Source organism: Pollachius pollachius (assembly GCF_949987615.1).
Source record: "Pollachius pollachius genome assembly, chromosome: 10".
In the NCBI taxonomy this organism is placed as follows: domain Eukaryota; kingdom Metazoa; phylum Chordata; class Actinopteri; order Gadiformes; family Gadidae; genus Pollachius; species Pollachius pollachius.
The window spans coordinates 3885197-3909271 of NC_136943.1; the positions used below are offsets into that span (position 1 = coordinate 3885197).

At 51.6% G+C, this 24075-nt stretch overlaps 2 protein-coding genes across 2 annotated transcripts in view; both read left to right on the forward strand.

Moving 5' to 3' along the window:
* The first annotated feature begins 408 nt into the window (after positions 1-408).
* On the forward strand, positions 409-13533 carry tapt1a (transmembrane anterior posterior transformation 1a). The gene is made up of 14 exons (XM_079745349.1): positions 409-570; positions 1432-1562; positions 2843-2961; positions 5559-5721; positions 6898-7033; positions 8043-8140; positions 8667-8736; positions 8860-8940; positions 9963-10072; positions 10517-10576; positions 10678-10746; positions 10982-11058; positions 11818-11975; positions 12115-13533. The coding sequence occupies exons 1-14, from the start codon at positions 477-479 to the stop codon at positions 12489-12491; spliced, it is 1743 nt and encodes a 580-aa protein (XP_079601475.1). The 5' UTR covers positions 409-476; the 3' UTR covers positions 12492-13533.
* A 2077-nt stretch (positions 13534-15610) lies between these two features.
* prom1a (prominin 1a) overlaps positions 15611-24075 on the forward strand; it is a gene marked incomplete at its 5' end in the record, with an annotated part of 30942 nt that continues 22477 nt past the window's right edge. The window contains 3 exons of the mRNA XM_079745513.1: positions 15611-15866; positions 22811-22869; positions 23481-23507. Coding sequence (XP_079601639.1) covers positions 15611-15866; positions 22811-22869; positions 23481-23507 — 342 coding nt within the window. The remainder of the gene's footprint in view (positions 15867-22810; positions 22870-23480; positions 23508-24075) is intronic.

Sequence of the window (24075 nt, forward strand, 5' to 3'; positions counted from 1 at the left end):
GTGGCGCCATCGTGTGGTGAACACAGACACTGCATCAACCCTAATGACGCGAGCTATAACATTGGCACTGGTGAATCTGGTAATAATAATAATTTCGTTATTATAAGCATTATTCTATTGATGACGGTAATTAAATACATTACAGCTCGTTGCAGTTAACCAATTTGTTAATGAACACATTCCAGCCCACATTCAGGCTAAACTGAGTAAACTTTCTCAAAACTGTATTTCTTTCAGGTTTGGAAGAATTAATATAACTAGGATTTCTTAATGTTTGTGATCATGTATCTCAGTAAGATGATTATCTTCATTCTCATTATGATTATTTATTATAATTATTTATTATTCGGGGCAGTGTTGTTGTCCTCGAAGTGATGACGTAGAGGTGACGCGGTGGTAAGATGGCGGCCTCGTTGGGCTCCAGAGAAGCGGACAGCGGGAAGAGGAGACAGAAACGTCCGTGGGAAGACGCCACCATGTCGGGTCAGACCGGTGTGGCCCCCGTCCTCCCGGAAAACCTCGGCTTCTACGACCTGGACACCGTCCGGAGGGAGCGGCGAAGGGACCCGGGTAAGACGAGCCTCTCCCGGGTTAGACGAGCCTCTCCCGGGTGAGAGAAGCCCCTGTAACCCGGGTAAGAGAAGCCTCTCTAATTCGGGTAAGACGAGCATCTCCTGGGTTAGACGAGCCTCTCCCGGGTAAGAGAAGCCTCTCTAACCCGGGTTAGTCGAGCCTGTCCCGGGTTGGAAGAGACTCTCCCGCGTAGCTAAAACGAGCCTCCCTAGCCCGGGTAAGACGAGACTCTCCCGGGTTAGACGTGCCTCTCCCGGGTTAGACGTGCCTCTCCCGGGTAAGACGAGCCTCTCCCGGGTAAGACGGGGGCAGCGTGGAGGTCCGCTGAGATGCCGTTCGCTAAACCTGCTGGTTTTGGGGTTAGCCTAACCCAACAGCTGTTGTCTGTTTTGTTGACATGTCGGGTTATCTCCCAGAGTTCCTAGCAGTACATATTTATTAAAGTTAACAAACTGATTAATTACATGACTGTAAATGAATTCCTCCTTTATTAGACAGTGTAACGCGTTAGAGGAGAGAATATTTCCTTGATATTGAGTATATATTTTATAAAGTTTATATAGTTATACTTGTCCAGTAGTTTATAGTTGAACCACTGTTTCCCAGCTCTAGGCTGGGGTTGAACAGACAATATCTCTGCTGTGACCTGTGTGTGTCTGTGTGTATATAATGTGTGTGTGTAATGTAATTGTGTGTGTGTGTGTGTGTATAATATGTATCCTGTGTGTGCCTCTGACCCGTCCCTCGCCCACTTTGTGTGTGTGTGTGTGTGTGTGTGTGTGTGTGTGTATATAATGTGTATGATGTTTGTGTATATAATGTGTGTACTGTGTGTGTGTGTGTGTGTGTGTGTCTCAGACCCTTCCCTCACCCACTTCCTGTCTGCTGAGCTCACCAGAGGTTACTTCCTGGAGCACAACGAGGCTCAGTTCAGAGAGCGCAGAGAGAAGGTCTACACCTGCATGAGGATCCCCAAGGAGCTGGAGAAGGTGAGCCTCAATCCTACACCAGCACCCTGCACCACTTCCACCCTGCAACACCTCCACCCTAGACCACCTCCACCAGCACCTCCACCACTGGTGGAGGTTCTGTTCCTCCTCCTCCCCCTCCTCCTCCTGCTCAGGAGGTCTGTTGGGCTCTTCTGAGCTGTCCTGTGTTGTGAGCTCTGAATGATATCTTCTAGAGACATGTGCAGACAGACAGACGTACTGACAGATAGACGTACTGACAGACAGCCGTACTGACAGACAGACGTACTGACAGACACGTACTGACAGACAGACGTAGTGACAGACGGACGTACTGACAGACAGACGTACTGACAGACAGACGTACTGACAGACACGTACTGACAGACGGACGTAGTGACAGACGGACGTAGTGACAGACGGACGTACTGACAGACGGACGTACTGACAGACAGACGTACTGACCGACAGACGTAGTGACAGACGGACGTACTCACAGACAGACGTACTGACAGACAGACGTACTGACAGATGGACGTACTGACAGGCGGACGTACTGACAGACAGACAGACGTACTGACAGACGGACGTACTGACAGACAAACAGACAGACGTACTGACAGACAGACGTACTGACAGACAGACGTACTGACAGACACGTACTGACAGACAGACGTACTGACAGACACGTACTGACAGACAGACGTAGTGACAGACGGACGTACTGACAGACGGACGTACTGACAGACAGACGTAGTGACAGACGGACGTACTCACAGACAGACGTACTGACAGACAGACATACTGACAGACGGACGTACTGACAGGCGGACGTACTGACAGACAGACAGACGTACTGACAGACGGACGTACTGACAGACAAACAGACAGACGTACTGACAGACAGACGTACTGACAGACGGACGTACTGACAGACAAACAGACAGACGTACTGACAGACAGACGTACTGATAGACGGACGTAGTGACAGATAGACGTAGTGAAGAAACCAAGTGGTATGCGAGGGTGAACCCACTAATGATGTGAGGGTGAACCACGCCCTAATGATGTTGATGTGAGGGTGACCCCCCCTAATGATGTTGATGTGAGGGTGACCCCCCCTAATGATGTTGATGTGAGGGTGACCCCCCCTGTTGATGTGAGGGTGAACCCCCCCTAATGATGTTGATGTGAGGGTGACCCCCCCTGTTGATGTGAGGGTGACCCCCCCTATTGATGTTGATGTGAGGGTGAACCCCCCCTAATGATGTTGATGTGAGGGTGACCCCTCACCCCTGCAGCTGATGGTGTTTGGCTTCTTCCTGTGTCTGGACGCCTTCCTGTACGTCTTCACTCTGCTGCCGCTGCGTGTGCTGCTGGCCTTGCTGAGGGTGGTGACACTGCCCTGCTGTGGAGCCCGGTACACACACACACACACACACACACACACACACACACACACACACACACACACACACACACACACACACACACACACACACACACACACACACACACACACACACACACACACACACACACACACTAAAATCCCAAACTATGGGAAACTGGATTTTTTATATTCTGATCCTAATTTGATCCGTAGAAAATAAAATATCTCCAATTCCTCTAAGCCGGTTCCCGGAGCGTAGAGTCCGATTCTACCGCAGCACAGAGCTGCTCCAGAGCAGCAGCTGTCGGTAGAGAAGGTTCCCGGGGGGCGAGTGTTGGTTTTGAACAGTGAGTGGGAGTTCCAGGAAGGATGTCGACCAATCAGGGTCCCCTCCCTAACGGTGTGTGATAACCTCTCCCTGTAGGCCTCACACCTGTCCCTACTGCAGGAGAAACAGGTATGACCTCACGTCCTCCCGGTGACGTCCCACCCCGCCCATCCTCACCCCACCTTGGCCCATGCCTGATGATGTCATCAGCCGCGCCCCCATATCATCTCACCTGCGTTCACGTCACACCAGACACTAAAGTCAGCCCTTTCATTCAGCACTAAGCTTTAAATGATCCAAAGTGTATCCATTATGGATGATAGAGATAATGAAAAGAAACTGTACCTGCGGCGACTATAACCATGGCAACAGGCCTGCTTCCATGGTACAAGGAACGTTACCATGGCAACAGGCCTGCTTCCATGGTACAAGGAACGTCGCCATGGCAACAGGCCCGGTACAAGGGGGTGGAACAATATACGATATAATATGCCATGACACATGAAGTATACCGATGACTCAGTAGGAATGGAGGTCCTCATGTAGCCGAGAGGGATGTAGTCCCTCCAGATGAGTCTAGAGGGACATGGTCTGGCCTGTGGAATATGTTAGATGTTAGCTCTGAGTTCTGCTGCACAGGGAACCAGACTACATGAGGACAGGTCCTTAAAGACAGGTTGGTGAGCTGCGCACCACGAGCTGCAGGTCAGAGTCAACGAGCTGCAGGTTAACGAGCTGCAGGTCAGGATTAACGAGCTGCAGGTTAACGAGCTGCAGGTCAGAGTCAACGAGCTGCAGGTTTATGAGCTGCAGGTGAACCAACTGCAGGTGAACGAGCTGCAGGTCTACGAGCCGTAGGTCAGGGTTAACGAGCTGCAGGTCAGGGTTAACGAGCTGAAGGTTAACGAGCTGTAGGTCAACGAGCTGCAGGTCAGGGTCAACGAGCTGCAGGTCAACGAGCTGCAGGTCAGAGTCAACGAGCTGCAGGTTAACCAGCTGCAGGTCAGAGTCAACGAGCTGCAGGTTTATGAGCTGCAGGTGAACCAACTGCAGGTGAACGAGCTGCAGGTCTACGAGCCGTAGGTCAGGGTTAAAGAGCTGCAAGTCAGGGTTAACGAGCTGAAGGTTAAAGAGATGTAGGTCAACGAGCTGCAGGTCAGGGTCAACGAGCTGCAGGTCAACGAGCTGCAGGTCAGGGTTAACGAGCTGCAGGTCAGGGTCAACGAGCTGCAGGTCAGGGTCAACGAGCTGCAGGTTTATGAGCTGCAGGTGAACCAACTGCAGGTGAACGAGCTGCAGGTCTACGAGCCGTAGGTCAGGGTTAACGAGCTGCAGGTTAGGGTTAACGAGCTGAAGGTTAAAGAGATGTAGGTCAACGAGCTGCAGGTCAGGGTCAACGAGCTGCAGGTCAACGAGCTGCAGGTCAGGGTTAACGAGCTGCAGGTCAGGGTCAACGAGCTGCAGGTCAGGGTCAACGAGCTGCAGGTCAGGGTCAACGAGCTGCAGGTTAGGGTTAACGAGCTGCAGGTCAACGAGCTGCAGGTTAGGGTTAACGAGCTGCAGGTCAGGGTTAAAGAGCTGCAGGTCAGGGTCAAAGAGTTGCTGGTCAACGACCTGCTCAACAAGCTGCAGGTCAACGAGCTGCAGGTGTGCTGGTTCAGTGGACCAGGTGGCCCAGTGGGTAGGCTGGTATGTTGGTCTGGAATGGGTTCCAGGGTTTCTAGGGGTTCCAGGGTTCCAGGATTCCAGAGTTCCAGGGATCCAGGAGGGCCTGAGAGCAGAGGAGTGTTTCTGATGTTGTTGATGAGTTAAAAAGTTGAACTGATGTAACTTCCACTATAGACATACAGATCTATATCTATATCTAGAGATATATAGATACAGAGAGATGTATCCATCCCATACCACCACAACATCAGTGCCCCCGCCCTGCATGATGTGGGGTTAGGTTAGGGTTAGGTGCATGATGTAGGGTTAGGTGCATGATATAGTGTAAGGTTAGTTGCATGATGTAGGGTTAGGTTAGGGTTAGGTGCATGATGTAGGGTTAGGGTTAGGTGCATGATGCTTGCTTAGGTGCATGATGCTTGCTTAGGTTAAGGTCAGGTTATTTTTAGATATTTATAAATGTATTTATTTATACAAATTGTATAATTGTATTCCTGAAACAATATTGGGAAGGTTTGTATATTGATGCATGTAGATTAACGTGTGTGTGTGTGTGTGTGTGTGTGTGTGTGTGTGTGTGTGTGTGTGTGTGTGTGTGTGTGTGTGTGTGTGTGTGTGTGTGTGTCAGTGGGTCCCGCGTGCTGCAGCCTGCCCAGGTGTGTGACGTGCTGAAGGGGCTTATCCTGTTGCTCTGCTTCTCCATGATGACCTGTGTGGACTACGCCATGATGTACCACCTGATCAGGGGCCAGTCCGTCATCAAGCTCTACATCATCTACAACATGCTGGAGGTAGCCTAGCCAAGCCCTCTATAACATGCTGGAGCTAGCCTAGCCTAGCCCTCTATAACAGGCTGGAGCTAGCCTAGCCTAGCCCTCTATAACAGGCTGGAAGTAACCTAGCATAGCCCTCTACAACATGCTGGAGGTAGCCTAGCCTAGCCCTCTAAAACATTCTGGAGCTAGCCTAGCCTAGCCCTCTATAACAGGCTGGAGGTAGCCTAGCCTAGCCCTCTATAACAGGCTGGAGGTAGCCTAGCCTAGCCCCCTACGACCTGCTGGAGCTAGCCTAGCCTAGCCCTCTACAACCTGCTGGAGCTAGCCTAGCCTAGCCCTCTACAACCTGCTGGAGCTAGCCTAGCCTAGCCCTCTACAACATGCTGGAGCTAGCCTAGCCCTCTATAACATGCTGGAGCTAGCCTAGCCTAGCCCTCTACAACATGCTGGAGCTAGCCTAGTCTAGCCCTCTACAACATGCTGGAGGTAGCCTAGCCTAGCCCTCTATAACATGCTGGAGCTACCCTAGCCTAGCCCTCTATAACAGGCTGGAGCTAGCCTAGCCTAGCCCTCTATAACAGGCTGGATGTAGCCTAGCCTAGCCCTCTACAACATGCTGGAGGTAGCCTAGCCTAGCCCTCTATAACCTGCTGGAGCTAGCCTAGCCTAGCCCTCTACAACATGCTGGAGCTAGCCTAGCCCTCTATAACATGCTGGAGCTAGCCTAGCCTAGGACTCTACAACATGCTGGAGCTAGCCTAGCCTAGCCCTCTACAACATGCTGGATGTAGCCTAGCCTAGCCCTCTACAACATGCTGGAGCTAGCCTAGCCTAGCCCTCTACAACATGCTGGAGCTAGCCTAGCCTAGCCCTCTACAACATGCTGTAGCTAGCCTAGCCTAGCCCTCTACAACATGCTGTAGCTAGCCTAGCCTAGCCCTCTACAACATGCTGGAGCTAGCCTAGCCTAGCCCTCTACAACATGCTGTAGCTAGCCTAGCCTAGCCCTCTACAACATGCTGTAGCTAGCCTAGCCTAGCCCTCTACAACATGCTGGATGTAGCCTAGCATTAATCCCCATCCTTACCTGTACTCCCTCTAGCTCTACGCGTACTTCCCCTAGCTCTATGTGTACTTCCTGTAGCTCACCGGGTACTTCCCCTAGCTCTACGTTGTACTTCCTGTCTCCAGGTGGCGGACCGGCTCTTCTCGTCCTTCGGTCAGGACATCCTGGACGCGCTCTACTGGACGGCCACGGAGCCCAAGGAGCGCAAGAGGGACAGCATCGGGGTCCTGCCACACTTCTGCATGGCCGTGTGCTACGTCTGTATCCTCTGGGGGCGGGGGGGCGGGTGAGGGGCTAGGCTAAGGGTTATGGGACGGGGTTAGGGTAAAGGGTGAGGGGCTAGGCTAAGGGTTATGGGACGGGGTTAGGGTAAAGGGTGAGGGTTAGGCTGAGGGTTAGGGGTTAGGGTGAGGGTAAAGGGTGAGGGGTTAGGCTGAGGGTTATGGGACGGGGTTAGTGTAAAGGGTGAGGGGTTAGGCTAAGGGTTATGGGACGGGGTTAGGGTAAAGGGTGAGGGGTTAGGCTAAGGGTTAGGGGTTGGGGTTAGGGTAAAGGGTGAGGGGTTAGGCTAAGGGTTATGGGACGGGGTTAGGGTAAAGGGTGAGGGGTTAGGCTAAGGGTTATGGGACGGGGTTAGGGTAAAGGGTGAGGGTTAGGCTGAGGGTTAGGGGTTAGGGTGAGGGTAAAGGGTGAGGGTTAGGCTAAGGGTTAGGGGTTGGGGTTAGGGTAAAGGGTGAGGGGTTAGGCTAAGGGTTATGGGACGGGGTTAGGGTGAGGGGTTAGGCTAAGGGTTATGGGACGGGGTTAGGGTAAAGGGTGAGGGGTTAGGCTAAGGGTTATGGGACGGGGTTAGGGTAAAGGGTGAGGGTTAGGCTAAGGGTTAGGGGTTGGGGGTTAGGGGTTGGGTTTAAGGGGTTAGGGTTTTGGGTTAAGGGGTTAGGCTGAGGGTTAGGGTTAGGGGTTAGGCTGAGGGTTAGGGGTTTGACCCCCAGCCGAAAGGTCCTGGGTTCAATCCCCTCAGTACAGTCTACCTGTAGGCATCCTTGAGCAAGATGATAGTGACCTGTCTCTGTGCTGTCTAACCCCTACCAGAGGCAGTTGTGTCGGGTATTGTGTCGGGTAGGATTAGTATTAATTAAGCCCTGATTAAGGAGAGGAGGGTATTAGCTAGGATTAGAGTGTGTGTGTGTGTGTGTGTGTGTGTGTGTGTGTGTGTGTGTGTGTGTGTGTGTGTGTGTGTGTGTGTCCCGGTGTCTTCCTGAGCGCTCAGTCCTCCATGCCCTCCTCATCATGGTCCAGGCCTCCACGCTCAACGTGGCGTTCAACTCGCACAACAAGTCGCTGCTCACCATCATGATGTCCAACAACGTGAGTGTTCACTAACTACTATCCCCCTGTGTGGGTTAGTGTTCCCCACGCTAACTACTAACCCCTGTGTATAGGGGTCAGTGTTCCTCACGCTAACTACTAACCCCTGTGTATAGGGGTCAGTGTTCCTCACGCTAACTACTAACCCCTGTGTATAGGGGTTAGTGTTCCCCACGCTAACTATTAAGCCCTGTGTATAGGGTTTAGTGTTCCCCACGCTAACTACTAACCCCTGTCTATAACTCCTATACCAGATGTTTATCTGTTATGTCCGTCCCTCTAGGGGAGGAGCCAACGTAAACCCGATGTTTATCTGTTATTTATTGACCCAGCTGCTGTCCTCTTTGATAAATGAGTCAAAAACAACATATAATGCTGACCAATCACAAGAAGAGAAAAACACGACAATTAGCATATCAGTCGAACCCCGGGCGGGTCACCCATGAGTACGGGGTCAACGTAGAGAGACTGATGTGTTACACACACACCATATGACGATGATGATGACGTGTGTTTCCTGCTTCAGTTTGTGGAGATCAAAGGGAGCGTCTTCAAGAAGTTTGAGAAGAACAACCTCTTCCAGATGTCCAACAGCGGTGAGATACTGTAGATATATAGATATAGATATACATAGAGAGGGAGAAGTCCTGTGACCACAGTGCTGGCTCCAGAGACGGCGGCCCTCTGTTGTGATGCTGTGTCTGCTCCTCTTTCTATAGACATCAAGGAACGCTTCACCAACTACATTCTGCTGATCATCGTCTGTCTGAGGAACATGGAGCAGTTCTCCTGGAACCCAGGTACCTGTCAGCGAGGGACTAACCCCCTCAGCGAGGGACTAACCCTCTAAGCTAGGGACTAACCCTCTAAGTTAGGGACTAACCCCCTCAGCTAGGGACTAACCCCCTCAGCGAGGGACTAACCCTCTAAGCTAGGGACTAACCCCCTCAGCTAGGCACTAACCCTAACCCTCTCAGCGAGGGACTAACCCCCTCAGCGAGGGACTAACCCTCTAAACTAGGGATTAACCCCCTCAGCGAGGGACTAACCCTCTCAGCGAGGGACTAACCCTCTAAGATAGGGACTAACCCCCTCAGCTAGGGACTAACCCCCTCAGCGAGGGACTAAACCTCTCAGCGAGGGACTAACCCTCTCAGCTAGGGATTAACCCTCTAAGATAGGGACTAACCCTCTCAGCAAGGGACTAACCCTCTCAGCGAGGGACTAACCCTCTCAGCTAGGGACTAACCCTCTAAGCTAGGGACTAACCCCCTCAGCGAGGGACTAACCCTCTAAGCTAGGGACTAACCCCCTGAGGTAGGGACTAACCCCCTCAGCGAGGGACTAACCCCTCAGCTAGGGACTAACCCCCTCAGCGAGGGACTAACCCCTCAGCTAGGGACTAACCCCCTCAGCGAGGGACTAACCCTCAGAGGTCAAGGACCAGGTGTGATCCACAGCCACCATCTTGTTATGTCAGGATGAGGTGTGGGCACCTTTGTGTCTCTCTCTCGCTCTCTCTCTCTCATATATATTTCTATATATATATTTATACGTAACTTTGGCATTCATATTCTTTGGTTAAAACTTCCTTTGAGTGAAAGTAGCGCCATCTTCTTTTTTCTTTTAATGGAAACACACTGTTTAGTAAAAAGAGAAGCATGTTGTCCGATTTTGTTGAGCGGAGAGAGCAGCAACAGTGGTAGGTAGCAGCTGTTCGTTGCTACCCCTGACCCCTAATGACATGGATCTGTTCTTAATAACTAATTAGTAATTATATAATTAAGTTCCAATGAAGCTATTGTTAATGTGTTGTCTCCAGAGCACCTGTGGGTACTGTGTCCCGACGTCGTCATGGTGATCACCTCGGAGGTTGCCGTCGACATCATCAAGCACGCCTTCATCACCAAGTTCAACGACATCACCGCCGACGTAAGAACATGACCCCCATACACACCTGGAGAGACCAGGTCTGACCCCACACACCTGGAGAGACCAGGTCTGACCCCACACACCTTCAGAGACCAGGTCTGACCCCACACACCTGGAGAGACCAGGTCTGACCCCGAACACCTGGAGAGACCAGGTCTGACCCCACACACCTGGAGAGACCAGGTCTGACCCCACACACCTGGAGAGACCAGGTCTGACCCCACACACCTGGAGAGACCCCCCCCCCCGCGGTCTCCGCCTTACTGCCACGCCCCCTACTGCCACGCCCCCTACTGCCACGCCCCCTACTGCAACACCCTGAGGGATCCCATCACAGCTCTATATTCACTTCCCATCATGTTTAAATTTGGTCTGTCTCCTCCCTCCTCCCTCCTCCTCCTCCTCCTCCTCCTCCTGCTCCTCCTGCTCCTGCTCCTCCTCCAGGTCTACAGTGAGTACCGCGCCAGTCTGGCCTTTGAACTGGTCAGCAGTCGGCAGAAGAATGTAGGTGACCTCCATCCTCCTCCTCACTACTACACCATCTTCATCCTGCTGTACTGCATCTCACTGTGTGTGTGTGTGTGTGTGTGTGTGTGTGTGTGTAGGCCTACACAGACTACAGCGACTCCGTGGCCCGGAGGATGGGCTTCATCCCGCTCCCCCTCGCTGTCCTGGTGAGAAACCACTCTCTAACCTGTCAATCACACATGTAGCCCCGCCCATATATGATGACAGACAGGAAGACCGGTTGAGATCGCAAACGTAATATAATCCTGATAGAGCTTCCTAACCCTAGATATTAATTTCTAGTCATTTACTGTTGTGTTCAGTTGTGTTGCGTCGAGTTGAGTTGCGTTGCGTTGCGTTGAGTTGTGTTGTGGTGCTGACCTGTGTTCTCCGCCCTGTCAGCTGATCCGGGTGGTGATGAGTTCTCTGAAGGTGCAGGGAGCTCTGGCCTACTGCTGCGTCTTCCTCTGCTACCTCGGGTAAGACCCTGTAGGACCCTTTAGCCCCCTCTAGAACCACGTGGGACCCTCTAGAACCTTCTACTGCTGGTTTAAAGAGAATACTGAATTGAAGGAACGAGCTGAAACGCTTTACGGTGTTGACCTGTAGAACATATCAGCATTTTCAGAGTGGGTTTAGTGTGTCCATCTGTAAATACACAGAACTTCTGTCAATGTACAGAACATCTGTCATTGTACAGAATATCTGCGAATATACAGAACATCTGTCAATGTGCAGAACATCTGTCAATGTACAGGACATCTGTCAATGTACAGAACATCTGTCAATGTACAGGACATCTGTCAATGTGCAGAACATCTGTCAATGTACAGGACATCTGTCAATGTGCAGGACATCTGTCAATGTACAGAACATCTGTCAATGTACAGGACATCTGTCAATGTGCAGAACATCTGTCAATGTACAGGACATCTGTCAATGTACAGGACATCTGTCAATGTACAGGACATCTGTTAATGTGCAGAACATCTGTCAATGTACAGGACATCTGTCAATGTACAGGACATCTGTCAATGTGCAGAACATCTGTCAATGTACAGGACATCTGTCAATGTACAGAACATCTGTCAATGTACAGGACATCTGTCAATGTACAGGACATCTGTTAATGTACAGAACATCTGTCAATGTACAGGACATGGGTTACTCTCCAGAGGTGTTTAACCAGAGTGGGTTTAGCGTCTCCCTCTAACTGTCGGAGGCGTTGCGGTCTCCAGCCTGGTGTCTCTCAAGGTGCTGAACAGCATCGTGCTGCTGGGGAAGTCCTGCGTCTACGTCAAGAGAGCCAAGATGGAGGACAAGCTGTTCGACCGCCCAGCGCCCTCGAGACCACCCCCAGGCAGAGCGGACCAGGAACCAAGCCCCGCCCCCCCAGGTAACCTGGCCCCGCCCTCTGAGGTAACATGGCCCCGCCCTCTGAGGTAACCTGGCCCCGCCCTCTGAGGTAACCTGGCCATGTATTGAGGGTCACATGTAACTCTGATGTTCTGCTCTGTGTTGTGTTGGTTCTCCAGGTGTGGACAAGACCCCAGCTACTTCCTGCAGAGCAACGTCCACCTCCACCTCCTCCTCCTCCTCCTCCTCCTCCTCCTGCTCCTCCTCCTCAGTGACCAGCCAGCCCCCCCCCAGGACTGACCTCCCACCCCCCCCTCCCTCCTCCACCATCCTATCCGACCCCGACCCGACCCCCGACCCCACCACCGACCCCGGCAGTGACCCCACCCCCGACCCCTCCCTGGCCAGCGACGCGGGCCAACCGCCAGCCACGCCCCCTCCGGAGGACCCCGCCCCCCCCGGCGAGGAGGCGGGGCCAGACATCCGAGTCAGAGGGGCCAAGAAGGACCTGCTGGAGATCGACCGCTTCACCATCTGTGGGAACCGCATCGACTAGACCGCCCAGAACCGCCCAGAACCGCATCGACTAGACCGCCCAGAACCGCCCAGAACCGCATCGACTAGACCGCTGAGTCCCGGCCTGCGGTGTGGGACCGTCGGACCCTCACTGGTTCTGGGAGTGGACCAAAGAACCAAGAAGAACAGATCCCCACCCTGGACCGCCTGCTGGTTCGACGGGGTTCGACGAGTCCAAACACTCCTCTCTGTGGTCTCCGTGTTCTCCAGAAGGAAGCTCTTCAGAGCGTTCAGTCTGAGGAGGGACTCCAGTGGGCTCGTCCAAACCGCCTTAAACCGGACGCCTGATGTGTGGAGGTGGTCTGAATGAAGAGAGCCTGATTCAACCCCCTCTCCAGGCTCCTCTCCAGGCTTTTTCAAAGCAACGTCTGGGGTGTTATTGACCACATGTGATTTTGATATGAAGTGTGTGAGGAGCAGCTGAGGTCCTCATGTTTGACTCTAGACGTCCAGCAGGGGGCGATGTGCCAAAGTACAGGACCACTTTTATACAGACAGGAAGTAGTTTTATATCCAGAGACTTTAGAGGGACCATGCAGTAACGTATCACTACGGTGACCACCGCGTTCATTCACAAGAAGGAAAAGTGTTCTGTTGCCATGACTTACCTTCTAAGTTCTTGTTGCCATGGTGATCTTGGTCACTTTGTGGAGGATTTATAAACAGCGAATTCTGGTGTTTTTATTTTGGGATATTTTTTTAATATTTACTTCCATTGAAGCCTAATGAAGATGTATTTCTGAGTTGTGATTATAATAATCCTTATGTTGGGAACTGCTTTTGAAACGGATCGAACCAATCAGAAACGGATCTAACCAATCAGAAGAGTTCTACAGGAGAGGTGGGACGTTGAGGTGATGGATCTAGATAGAGATAGATAACGATATCTCTATCTATAGATATAGAGATATTATATTCCTGATCGGTACACTGCCCTCGTTATTTCTGCTGCTGCGACTAATTTATTGTTTTTATATCGTGTCAAATGCACTAATTTGATTTAATAAAAGCAGATTCTATGACTTGTTTTCTGAGGGTATTTCTTGTGTTGTGAGCTCTGCAGAACCTATTGGATAGACCAGGTAGGCCTACTGGGTTGCCCGCCAACCGCTCTCAGGGAAGGTATAGTAGGCCTACAGTCTGTGAGGTGCAGTAGGCCTACAGCCTGTTGTCTGTGAGGTGCAGTAGGCCTACAGTCTGTCTGTGAGGTGCAGTAGGCCTACAGCCTGTTTCTGAGGTACGGTAGGCCTACAGTCTGGTGTCTGAGGTGCAGTAGGCCTATAGCCTGTTTTCTCTGAGGAGCGGTAGGCCTACAGCCTGTTGTCTGTGAGGTGCAGTAGGCCTACGGTTCGATCCATGGGGACCCAGCCCTGTGTAGTGTGTAGTCCCTGTGTCTACAAGGACTGTCCTGGTCTTAGTCTAAGCTCCTTAGCGTCTCAGACTGTCACATGCCTCCCCTCTCTGGACTCGATTGTTATTGAAGGAACACAACCCTGTGTTAAGGAGACCTACCTACAATAACTACAATCATAACGATAAGACAATAATGCCAATAAAACATTGACTAGAGGGTTTTAATATTATGTATCTAAAATATAACATTAAATCACTTAGATTGTTAGTTCCAATAGTCCTCGGTGATGAGGAAAGGAAACGACGAGTGAAAGATCAAAATACGGACTACACACTGTACACACAACCCACTACACACTGTACACACAACCCAATACACACTGTACACACAACCCACTACACACTGTACACACAACCCACTACACACTGTACACACAACCCACTACACACTGTACACACAACACACTACACACTGTACACACAGCCCACTACACACTGTACACACAGCCCACTACACACTACACACTGTACACACACCCCACTACACACTGTACACACAACCCTCTACACACTGTACACACAACCCACTACACACTGTACACACAACCCACTACACACTGTACACACAACCCACTACACACTACACACTGTACACACAACCCACTACACGCTGTTCACACTACACAATGTAAACACTACTCACTACACACACTGTACAGGGACTACACACACATCATTACACACATAGCACACACTACACACTGTACACACTACACACTACCAACTACACAAATAATACACACTACACAGGGATTACACACCTCACAGGGACTACACACTACACATTACACGCTACACAAAGACTACACACTACAAACTGTACAGGGAGTACACACTACACAAGGACTACTACACACTACACACTGCACAGGGACTACTATACAGGGACTACACACTACAAACTGTACAGGGAGTACACACTACACAGGGACTACACACTACACAGGGACTACACACTACACACTACACAGGGAATACACACTACACACTACACAGGGACTACACGCTACACACTACACAGGGAATACACACTACACACTACACAGGGACTACATGCTACACAGGGACTACACACTACACAGGGACTACACACTACACACTACACAGGGAGTACACACTACACAGGGACTACACACTACACACTACACAGGGACTACACACTACACACTACACAGGGAGTACACCCTACACACTACACAGGGACTACACGCTACACACTACACAGGGACTACACGCCACACAGGACCGGGTCCCCATGGATCGAACAGGATGCTGATCTGTTCTTCATCGGGGCTGCGATACCGTCGATGGGCGTTGGTTCTTTCCCGCCACGAGGGGCGCCTCACAACCACACTTTCCCCGACGGACGCGCGCCTTGCATCCAGCCGCGCGCGCCACCTCTAGTATCGCAGCGGAGGCGCGCCGGAGCCAGAGCGTCTCGAGCTGAGCTGATGGACGGAGCGAAGACCGCTGGAACCATGACTCTGCTGACCTCTCACCCCGACCCCCAGCCCTAACCTCCCCCTTTCCCCCAGATCTCCCCCCTCTCCCCTCCCCGCCGTCCAGAAGCGCGTGTCATTCGATCCGAGCCGCTCGCTTCTTGTCGCTCTCCCGGTTCGTCCCGGACTTCTCTTCGGTGTTCTCCCCGGTGATCTCCCGGTGTTGTCGAGGGACCGGAGGGACGCGATGTGGAGGCCCGGCCTCCTGCTGCTCCTGGCCGGACACCTAGTCTCGTGTGAGCTGCAGCCGGATCCCGGGATAACCCCGCCGCCCGGGAGACCCCCGCCGCCCGGGAGACCACCCCGGGAGAGGCTGGACTTCGGTTCCGTCCCGGCGGGGGTCTACGAGACCCTGGCCCACTACGAGCCGGGACCCATCGGGATCCTCTTCAGCCTGGTGCACGCCTTCCTGTGCGTGGTCCAGCCAAACCCCTTCCCACAAGGTAGGCGGGACCCTCAGTGGTCGAACCCACGAGACCGAGAGCTGATCGATGGCTGATCAATAGCTGATAGACAGCTGATCCATAGCTGATCCATAGCTGATCGATAACTGATCGACAGCTTATCGATAACTGATCGACAGCTGATCGATAGTTGATCAATAGCTGATGGATAGCTGATCTGGCGGACCCGTCCTCCAGCGGCGCTCTGGTGAAGTTGTGGTTGTTAGTGGGAGTCAGGGTCGGGTTTGGATGATCTGAGAAGGTCCTGGACCGTCGCTTTCCAACACATGGAGATGAAATCCATCCTATAATAATAATATTAAAACTAATAATACTAACATTACTAGTCCTCCGTTCAGTCGTTCTCGGTGGCTTTTCGGTCATCACGCTGTGTTGGGCGCCGCGTAGCGGACTCTCCGGGTCCGAGTACCGGGGGGCAACCCTTCCCGGTACTTTACCGGGCCGGAGGGAGACCCTCCCCGGTACCTTACTGGGACGGAGGGCGACCTTGCCCGGTATTTTGGGGTGTGTGTTCCGACATGACGGACAGGTGCATGGCGCAGGCGCTACACACTAACATGCTGTCGGGCTACTTAGACACCGCAGGTTGCGTTTAATGAGCCAATGGATGGTGAGATGTTCCCTCACCGCGTCAGAGGGATCAGGCTGATCAGCTGATAAGCTCCTCAGCCATCTGCTGCCCAGGAGCACCTGCAGGCCTACAAGCCTACCAGGACCAGGACCACCTCCAGGACCACCTCCAGGACCACCTCCAGCACTCAGGACCGGCACCGGGACCACGTCCAGGACTACTCGGACTACCAGGACTACCAGGAACAGGACTAACAGAACCACCTCCAGGACCACCTCCAGGACCACAGCCAGCACTATCAGGACCGGCACCGGGACCACATCCAGGACTACTCGGACTACCAGGACTAACAGGACCAGGACCACGTCCAGGACTACCAGGACTACCAGGACCTCGTCCAGGTCTACCAGGACCTCATCCAGGACTACCAAGGACCTCACCTCCCCCCAGTGGACCTGAGAGGAGGAGGGACCCCACATGGACTGCGTGGACCACCTGTGGGGTTCTATTCTGCTCCAGGGGGGTCTTCAGGTTTCGATGGGGTCTAATCACCCAGAGGAGAGAGACCACCTCTAGGAGCAGAACCTGCTCTACAATATGCAGGAGGAGGGGGCGCAGGAGGAGCAGGGGAGGTGGTGGTGGTGGTGGTGGTAGTGGTGGTGGTGTAAAGAGGCCCCCCCCCCCCCCCCCCCAACACGTCCCATAAAAGGGCATGTTGTCCCCCTCTGTGGAGGTGATGCTGGAGATCCCGTCAGCCAATCAGGGCAGGCCAATCAGGGCCAATCTGGTCTCACAGGGACCATCCTAGAGCTACTCTCTCTAGACTCAGCTACGGACTGTAGCTGGTCTCTCCAGAGCTACTCTCTCTAGATCTACAGACTGTAGCTGGTCTCTCCAGAGCTACTCTCTCTAGAGCTACAGACTGTAGATGGTCCCTCTAGAGTTACAGACTGTAGTTGGTCTCTCTAGAGCTACTCTCTCTAGAGTTACAGACTCTAGCTGGTCCCTCTAGAGTTACAGACTGTAGCTGGTCTCTCTGGATTTACTCTCTCTAGAGCTACAGACTGTAGCTGGTCTCTCTACAGACTGTAGCTGGTCTCTCTAGAGCCACAGACTGTAGCTGGTCTCTCTGTAGTTACAGACTGTAGCTCTAGAGAGAACAGCTACAGTCTGTATCCGGTTTCTCTAGAGCTACTCTCTCTAGTGCCACACACTGTAGCTGGTCTCTCGAGAGCTACACACTGTAGCTGGTCTCTCTGGAGCTACAGTCTGAGGCGCTCCTGCTCCCCTCTCCCACGTGTCCAGCCTCATGGTGTCCATCTCGTTCCGCTCTACTTCCCTCTGTCAGCCTCCTGCAGGGTGAGGGTTGGGCTAGTGCCTGGCTGCAGGGCCCAAGGCAGCGGAGAAGGCCGATCTCTCCTGGGTGTGTTGCCATGTACTCTGTTGCCCCAAAGGTTCAGCCCTCTGATACCGGCCCCTCAGTGGTCCATCGAGAGAGAGAGGCGGTCTCCAGAGCCACCAGAGGACCGCAGCCTGGTGGCGACGCTTTGAGCATCGCTAGCCAGAGCAGCTCAGCAAGCTACGCTACCGCGCTGCTACGCTACCACGCTACCGCGCTGCTACGCTACCAGGATGCTACGCTACCACACTACCGCCCTGCTACGCTACCAGGCTGCTACGCTACCGCGCTGCTACGCTACCAGGCTGCTACGCTACCAGGCTGCTACGCTACCGCGCTGCTACGCTACCAGGCTGCTACGCTACCACGCTGCTACGCTACCGCGCTGCTACGCTACCAGGCTGCTACGCTACCAGGCTGCTACGCTACCGCGCTGCTACGCTACCAGGCTGCTACGCTACCAGGCTGCTACGCTACCAGGCTGCTACGCTACCACGCTGCTACGCTACCAGGCTGCTACGCTACCAGGCTGCTCAGGGACAGGATGCCAGGTCTCTTCTAGAAGGACTTTGATGCTAATGATGATGTTCAACAGCCTCAGAAACAGAACTATGTTTTTCATTGTTGATGTTGGTATTTCGGAGGATGTCAGTGATTTAGGCCCACACAGAAATGATTTTTTGTGAAAACGCATAAGTCTGCCTTAAACCATCTGGACGGTCTTGTGTTTGGGCCAACCGTCCAGAGGGATCCGGCGTTTTCAGTGCCCTAAAACACACTTTTTTGAGACCAGGTCCCAGGGTGGATAAGTAAAAAGTGGCCCTATGCGTTTTCGTGTTCGGATTCGTGTGGACGCCTGATACGCAAACGATGACGTCATCGCCCCCCCGACCACCCATTAGAGTTCAGTTGAATTGTTTTGTTTGATTTGATTTGTATTATTTTTGTAGCTTTAAATACAGCCCCTTGAATTACTAACTGTAAATTAAAATATATGTTTTCTGCTCAATCTACAGGGTTTAACAACTGCTTTCTCGTCCTCGACTGTATGTTTGCGCGCGCTCCGCCTCGTCTTCTTCATTTTTTGGTTGAGAACCAGCGCCACACAGTGGCCTTGAATATGTACTACAGCGTTTCTACGGCTAGATGTGTTTTTTGCAGTCAGTCCATCTTTATGGAGAAATTCCTGAAACGCATCCAAGGAAAACGGAGGGGGAAAAAAATCATTTTTGCCCATGTGGAGGGGACCTCAGAGCGATATCAGAGAAGACGGCTGTGTAGAGGCTGTTAATACGGTGGTTGAACCCGCCACCTTAAGTATATGAGACTCTTTCAGTTTATCTACCACCTCACTTTTATCCCAGTAGTCATGGTAACCTTCATGAGCTCGAGACCATGGATGTTTTATTATTCAAATTAAAATAAGACCGGCTTTAAAGAAGAGCCATGTGAGAAGATTTGTTCAGTTGGAGAGTCCAGGGTTCTGTCATAATGAGCTGAGCTCACACTGAGAGGAGAGGAGAGGAGGAGAGGAGGAGGAGGAGGAGGAGGACTGGAGGAGGAGGAGAGGAGGAGGGAGAGGAGGAGGAGGAGAGGAGGAGGAGGAGGAGGGAAGGAGAGGAGGAGAGAGGAGGAGAGAGAGGAGGAGGAGGAGGAGAGTAGGAGGAGAGGAGGAGGAGGAGAGGAGGAGGGAGAGGAGGAGGAGGACTAGAGGAGGAGGGAAGGAGAGGAGGAGAGAGGAGGAGGGAGAGGAGGAAAGAGAGGAGGAGAAGAGGAGAGAGGAGGAGAGAGGAGGAGGAGGAGGAAGAGACAGAGAGGGGATGAGAATGGAGGAGAGGAGATAGGAGGAGGAGGAGGAGGAGGAGGAGACGATTCAGGCTGCAAACCAGAGAAACGCTCAGTGACACGGAGAAGTATTCATCCAGGCTCCCTTATCTGGGTCAAGCTATTCAGCCGTGTGTGTGTGTATGATTGTGTGTGTGTGTGTGTGTGTGTGTGTGTGTGTGTGTGTATGTGTGTGTGTTTGTTTGTCAGTGTGTGTGTGGATGTCTGACACTCAGTCATGCGTTCTCTGGGTCTTTGTTGGACGGCTCAGAGCTTGTCTCTGGGAGGACAGGAAGTGGACTCTGTGGTGGGGTCGCCACCAGACGAGACTCTTAGTGACTTCCTGTGGCCTCCTCAGGTGTGTGTGTCGGGGGGGGCTGGAGGGGTTCCTGGCGTCCCTAGTAAGAGAAGGTTGATCTGCAGCGGGTCTGATCCCCGACCCCCTAGCTAGACGCCCTCCTAGAGCATTAGGGGTTCCTAACCCTGACCTGGAGAGTCGTCCTCCAGCCTCATGTCTCCGGTCACATCCACCTTCCCTTAAGTCATGAGCAAGGCACTAACCACTGAAACTAAAACCACTAAATGGTGGTTAACACCCCCACTGGTGGTGGGGGTGTTAGACTGGTGAGGGTTAGCCATCTAACGGCTAGTGAAGGTTAGTGAAGGTAAGCCATCTAACGGCTAGTGAAGGTTAGCCATCTAACGGCTAGTAAAGGTAAGCCATCTAACGGCTAGTGAAGGTTAGCCATCTAACGGCTAGTGAGGGTTAGCCATCTAACGGCTAGTGAAGGTTAGCCATCTAACGGCTAGTGTGGGTTAGCCATCTAACGGCTAGTGAAGGTAAGCCATCTAACGGCTAGTGAAGGTTAGCCATCTAACGGCTAGTGAAGGTTAGCCATCTAACGGCTAGTGTGGGTTAGCCATCTAACGGCTAGTGAAGGTTAGCCATCTAACGGCTAGTGAAGGTTAGCCATCTAACGGCTAGTGTGGGTTAGCCATCTAACGGCTAGGGAAGGTTAGCCATCTAACGGCTAGTGAAGGTTAGCCATCTAACGGCTAGTGTAGGTTAGCCATCTAACGGCTAGTGAAGGTTAGCCATCTAACGGCTAGTGAAGGTTAGCCATCTAACGGCTAGTGAAGGTTAGCCATCTAACGGCTAGTGTGGGTTAGCCATCTAACGGCTAGGGAAGGTTAGCCATCTAACGGCTAGTGTAGGTTAGCCATCTAACGGCTAGTGAAGGTTAGCCATCTAACGGCTAGTGAAGGTTAGCCATCTAACGGCTAGTGAAGGTTAGCCATCTACCGGCTAGTGAAGGTTAGCCATCTAACGGCTAGTGAAGGTTAGCCATCTAACGGCTAGTGTAGGTTAGCCATTTAACCGCTAGTGAAGGTTAGCCATCTAACGGCTAGTGAAGGTTAGCCATCTAACGGCTAGTGAAGGTTAGCCATCTAACGCCTAGTGAGGGTTAGCCATCTAACGGCTAGTGTGGGTTAGCCATCTAACGGCTAGTGAAGGTTAGCCATCTAACGGCTAGTGTGGGTTAGCCATCTAACGGCTAGTGAAGAATGGGTCCCTGGTGGGGCCGGATTTCTTTTCTTATCTTTATAGGTTATTTGTTCCTCATCTCTTCTATAGATGCTATCTTTCGGTTTCCTATTCCTTCTCTTTGTAGCCACAAGCACACTTTACACCTGACCTCAAGCTAACAATGTAGCCTGCTAGGGCGATGCCGTCTTACACAGACAGCTTGTTTGATTCCAAATTCAGCATTGTGTGAACGCACAATGATGCCCTCCTAAACGCACAATGAGAGGTGTTGGAAATAAAAACTGCCAATAAATACGGCAGGCTAACACCAATGTACAGCCCTGGGTATCCCTTTAACTACAGGGGTACGGCAGGCTAACACCAATATAGAGACCGGCGTCTCCCTTTAACTACCGGGGTACGGCAGGCTAACACCAATATAGAGACCGGCGTCTCCCTTTAACTACCGGGGTACGGCAGGCTAACACCAATGTACAACCCGGGTTATCCTTTTAACTACCGGGGTACGGCAGGCTAACACCAATATAGAGACCGGGGTCTCCCTTTAACTACCGGGGTACGGCAGGCTAACACCAATGTACAACCCGGGTTATCCCTTTAACTACAGGGGTATGGCAGGCTAAATCCAGTATGGAGACCGGGGTGTCCCTTTAACTACCGGGGTACGGCAGGCTCACACCAATGTACAGCTCGGGGTTAAGGTTAGGGTAAGGGTTAGCTATCCCCTTAACTACAGGGTTACAGTGTTTGGGGCTTTGCTCTGGTGAAGAATCAAGATAGATCCTCTGGCATCTAGCTGCTTGATGGAGACATTGGTTTGGTGGTTTTGAGAGAGAGTCGGCTCTGATCACAATGCAGTCTGCCTCTGAAAGAACCTGATGTAGAGGAGGTTGCTGGTTTGAAACCCAAACAGAGAGCTCTCTTTTTAGGATAATTCCTCATTAGGAACTGCCCTGGAGCCCGAAGGCAAAGCACTTCACCCATAATGCTGTTCAGGGAACCCGTCTTAGCGATATGAAAAACCTCCAATACAAGATGTAAACCTCAGACTGGTTGTGTTTCGTTTCGCTGTAGTGTTTGTGTTGGCTGGTTGGTTGTGTACTTTATGGTGCAGTACTGTCATTCCATGATGAAGTGTGTGGTGTCTCTGATCCTGAAGCTCTGACTGTGACTGCAGTCTCCTGTCCTCTTCAACTCTCTGAGTTATATGCGACCGAGATCATGAATTATAATGAATAATGCGGATGCGGAGCAGCATGCTGTGGCCTCCTATTTATTAACTGTGATTCTTCTGCTCACATTATACTGTTCCAAACGTGTTGATGGTCCCCAGGCGTTTGACATCTCAGATGATCACGTTTACAGACGTTCTGTGGTGAAGGCGGTGAATCACGGGCAGAAACCAAATATTTGAAACATTAAATATATTTCAGAACATCAAGAAAAAAAACAAAGGAGAAAAATCCATTTATGAACCTTTGGTGATTGGACTTGTATCGCTGTAATTAATTAATGCTTCCTAGGTTGTCTGCTGGCTAATTGGAGAGAGGCTTTATTGATAATGCGTTTCTATTTTCCAGATCTCATCGTAAAACTGGTAAAGGAGAAGTTTGGAGCGCCTCAGACTGAGTATCAGAAGGTAACCCTACTTTTTTAATGTATTGAGACAACAGCCATTGCTACTTTTTTTGAATTGTTCTATTTATTTTCTCTTGCCTTGTGTTTCTGCTTTTTCCCATCTTGTTGAAGTGTTCTTTGAGTATGCTTTGTGTTTACTAGGGCAGTAGGGTATACATTACATACATGTTCCAATTGTAGGTATTTTTCTATGAACTGTATGAGGTACGGCGTTATTCATATGAGTAATGAATAATGAGAGTTATGAATGCCCTCGCCCACCACTCCAATGCTCCATGGTAACACAGAGCAGAACAAATTAGTTTATTTATCGAGGATGTTAAGATTGATTTGAACTTCCCAGAAGAAATCAAACACATCCAGAGCACTTCAGGTTGTGAAGCTCTGACAGCTGAGCCTCACCCTGTAATGGCCCCAGGAAACCACAGGATCATGTTCCTCATGGAGGTCCGGCCAGCGGCCAGCGGCCAGCGGCCCAGACCCAGACTGGGTATGGTCCGGTCTGCGGTTCTAAGGGCACCATGAAGGACTTGTTTCAATGGATCTGTGCTCTGATTCTGTGGTGCTTCCGTCTCTGCATGTCCTCATCTGATGTCTCCTGGCTCTCCTCAGCCAGAGAACATAGTCCTGACCCTGCAGGTAAAGTCGCTCTGGCCTTACGCTATAGAAAACCCTGCACCTTGTCCTAAACCGGCTAGAAACCCCCCGCGCCTTGTCTTAAACCGGCTAGAAACCCCCCCTCACCTTATCCTAAACCGGCTACAAAACCCCTAAAGTACCAATACCCTAAGCCTGTCCTAAACCTACCTAACCAACCTACTTAACTGAGCCTCACACTATAGTAACCCACCCAGCATAAAATCCTAAACCCTGCCCTCACCCAACCATCAAACCCTGCCCTAACCCAACCACCAAACTCTGCCCTCACCCAACCACCAAACCCTGCCCTAACCCAACCACCAAACTCTGCCCTAACCCAACCACCAAACTCTGCCCTAACCCAACCACCAAACCCTGCCCTCACCCAACCATCAAATCCTACTCAACCTGCCTAGACTAACCCTTCTCCCAGCGTATGCAAACCCATCAAAACATATTCTGACCGTGAGCATATGTTAACCCTAAACTCTAGCATGTGTTAACTGCTAACTATGCTAACCCTTAACATGTTCTTACCTCTAGAATGTGCTTAGCCCTAGCATATGCT

Coding starts and splice junctions, on each gene's coding strand:
- tapt1a (XM_079745349.1), top strand. CDS start 477: ATGTCGGGTCAGACCGGTGTGGCCCCCGTCCTCCCGGAAAACCTCGGC. Junction 2,962..5,558: donor CTGCCCTGCTGTGGAGCCCG/GTACACACACAC, acceptor TGTGTGTGTCAG/TGGGTCCCGCGTGCTGCAGC. Junction 8,141..8,666: donor CCATCATGATGTCCAACAAC/GTGAGTGTTCAC, acceptor TTCCTGCTTCAG/TTTGTGGAGATCAAAGGGAG.